The 2,899-nt window shown below is 48.1% G+C and overlaps 1 protein-coding gene across 1 annotated transcript; it reads right to left on the bottom strand.

Annotated features, from left to right (window-relative positions):
* Nucleotides 1–1,142: 1,142 nt before the first annotated feature.
* TMEM204 (transmembrane protein 204) lies at nucleotides 1,143–1,469 on the bottom strand. The gene has a single exon (XM_009707300.1). The coding sequence runs from the start codon at nucleotides 1,467–1,469 to the stop codon at nucleotides 1,143–1,145; it is 327 nt and encodes a 108-aa protein (XP_009705602.1).
* Between the last annotated feature and the right edge of the window lie 1,430 nt (nucleotides 1,470–2,899).

Below are 2,899 nucleotides of genomic sequence, written 5' to 3'. Positions count from 1 at the left end.
ATATGGAATGGGTCCACGTTAAAGCATTTTTTAAAAAGAAATTCCTCTCATATTTCTTTGTTTCAGTCTCCAGAGGGATATGAGAGACTTTGAGGAGGAGCGGAACATTTTGCTCTTTCTCCACGTTTCATACCATGAAAAAAACCCCGCTCTGAAATCCCTTAGGTTACTAATGCTGCCGTCCTTCAGAGGCACCAGAACTGTTTGAGCACTGTTCAAATCTCTGGAAGATCCTAGTGTCTGTCAAGGCATGAACTTTACAGACATTTGTTCTGTGAAATTCAGTTCCTTGAAGGATGCAGTTAAAGCATGGATTTGGCTGAAGGAAGGGCCCCGAGGCACTGCAGCTCACAGCCCTCCCCTGTTACCAGCTTGCTCAGATGCCTGCACTGTTAACATTATGGATGTGATAAGGTAGGGACACGCTTTTATTATTCAGCTTTATAATTCTCAGTGTTGGCTTACAGATTTCATCTTCCCCAAAATTTTAACTAGCTCAATTTAAGCTATAGGCATTCTTCGGATCCCATGAGTCTGTGAATGTGCAAAATGAGAAATACACCATGCTTAAAAATTTTCACTGTTCCCAAGTAATATACTAACTGTGGTTTTTCACCAAGAAGAATAGTTGTGTAGATGAGGGCCTATCTCAATGTTACATGTTTTTAACAAAACTATTTCTGTCTTTTCCGCTCCTGGCACTTCCAACAAAAGTAAACAGAAGGGAGAAATAACTTAGCATGGCATCTGAATACGTTCTTTTTTTTTTAAATTATTTTTATGTTATGATATTCAGAGCAACTGTGGTTGGGGTTTAATTGCTGAGCAGGAAGGGATATGCTTATAGCAGGAACCCAGGAGGGAAAAGCGAGCAGCAGATGTCTCAAACCTTTAGACTTACACTTCACAGACTGGTTTTTCAAAATACATCATTCCATACGCTGTATAAACCAGCGAGCATAATGGAGATTAGTGCTTTTGGGATGGGAGGAGCAGTTTAGTTCAGCACTGGTGGACATCATTATTCTTATTTTCCCAAATTAATTTATTTGGGGATGAATGTTAAGAGATGCTTAGAATGAGACAGCTAACAACGATTTCAGGATTAGGCTATGTATCTCCGGGGGACCAGGTACACGGTGTCAATCGCGACCTCGCGTAAACAGAGAAGACAAGGGATTGAACTTACGTTTGACAGTACTGCGTGACTCCTGGAAGCCAGCTGACTCCGAACCCCAGCCCAGGGCTTCGCACTCGCGCTCCTCCCCTTGCCCGTGCCTGGCACTCGTGCTTGCACCTCCTCTGCTCTTTTCTGCCAGCCAGCACATCTTCCAGAGCCCCACGCTGCGCTTACGCCCGTCTTCCAGGGTCTGGTATACCCAGTTGGGAGTAAAGGCAGCTGCGTTGTTAAGAATAAGCGAGACCAGGGCTACCAACACGGCTGTGGCTACCAGTTTCTGGACAGTCATATCTGACTGTCAGCTTGCTGCCAGTCTCTATTTGTAGAAGACACGAGGTCTCAATCAGCTGCAGCACATTGAAATTGGACTTGAAATGGAGGCAGCTTCCCTAGGATGTTACGAAGGGCTAGAGGACATCACCGTTCATTCTCAAAGTCAACTCCAGAGGTGTTTCTGATCAAGGAAATGAGAATTTTGTGAGGTAGGTAGGAGAATTCCATAAAACAAGAATGCAAAGTTTTTTTAGGTCCTTCCCAGCTTTGGCTTATCCACCTTCTTGCACTTTGATAAGTAACGCTAGTCCTGTGATGAACTGAATGACAGGGAGGTCCATTCCTTGGGAGACGAGGCGAATCCAGAAAGAATCCAGTCTCGAGGCAGGAGAAGCCGGAGCTGCTGCCGAGGCAGAAGCGGGGATGCTCACCAGCAGCGTGCTGAGCGCGCCAGGTCCTCCGAGTCAACCAGCGCCGCTCCGAAAGCCCCTTTTTCAGGTGGAAACTTCAGAATATCCCGCAAACGGTGACAAATGTCATTCTCTCAAAGCCGAGCTGAACTGGAGGTGAATGCTGTCATCCCAAGGGAGCTCTGCAGGTTTAGAGTATCTCAAGGAGTCTGCTCTGCTGCGTCCCTCTCTGAAGATCCGAGCTGCGAGTGCAGGGACCGGGGAACAGCCACTGCTGTGAGGAAAAGGCCCCCCCTACCCCCCCCAGCTCTCCACGAAAAGGAAATGGCTGTTTTTGTGGCTGGTTTTGGTGAGCCTCAGGGCGTAGTCGACTCCAACAAACAGAGCCACTGCCACAGCAGTCAAACATTAACAGGATGTGTTTCCTGAAAGGAAAAGACTATGGAGACTTCTAAACTTGTACCTCCTCCCCTCCGAGAGCCCCCCTCCTCGTCTCACTCCTCCTACTGCCCTGCACATCGCAGAGGAGCCCACGGAGCAAATCGGAGGTCCTCTTGCAAAGGGGAAAAAAGAAATCCCCCAGCCTCAACCCTCAGAGCATCCAGAAATGGATTGAGGAGAGGGATTTTGAAATGCTTTTCGCTGAAAACAAAACAATATTGGGGTGAGCTGTTGAACAGCATGATGGGGGCGGAGGGGGGGTGTCCACTGATGTCCCCCTTCCTCTCTGCAACCCTAGAAGGGAGCGTGGCAGATAAATAGAAAATATAAAATCTCAAGATTCTCACCCTGATAAACAAACGAATTTGGGGGTGTCTGAAAAGGCAGTTGCAAGTGTTACAACGTGAATGAAGTTGAAAATCGCCGTGTTGCGAGGGTGCAGGGCTGGCACAGCCCTGAGCCCCACGTCCTGGCTTGCTGTGAAGGCAGGTGGCTCTGCGGTGCCTTTGAGAAGGCTGGCCACCCCCCGACGGTGCCCAGAGGGTGGAAGAGCTTCTGCGAGTTGGTTCAACAAGACCAAGTGCTAGGTCCTACA

This window comes from Cariama cristata, unplaced genomic scaffold, assembly GCF_000690535.1.
Source record: "Cariama cristata isolate BGI_N322 unplaced genomic scaffold, ASM69053v1 scaffold45139, whole genome shotgun sequence".
NCBI lineage: Eukaryota > Metazoa > Chordata > Aves > Cariamiformes > Cariamidae > Cariama > Cariama cristata.
This window is presented reverse-complemented; position numbering and strand designations above follow the sequence as displayed.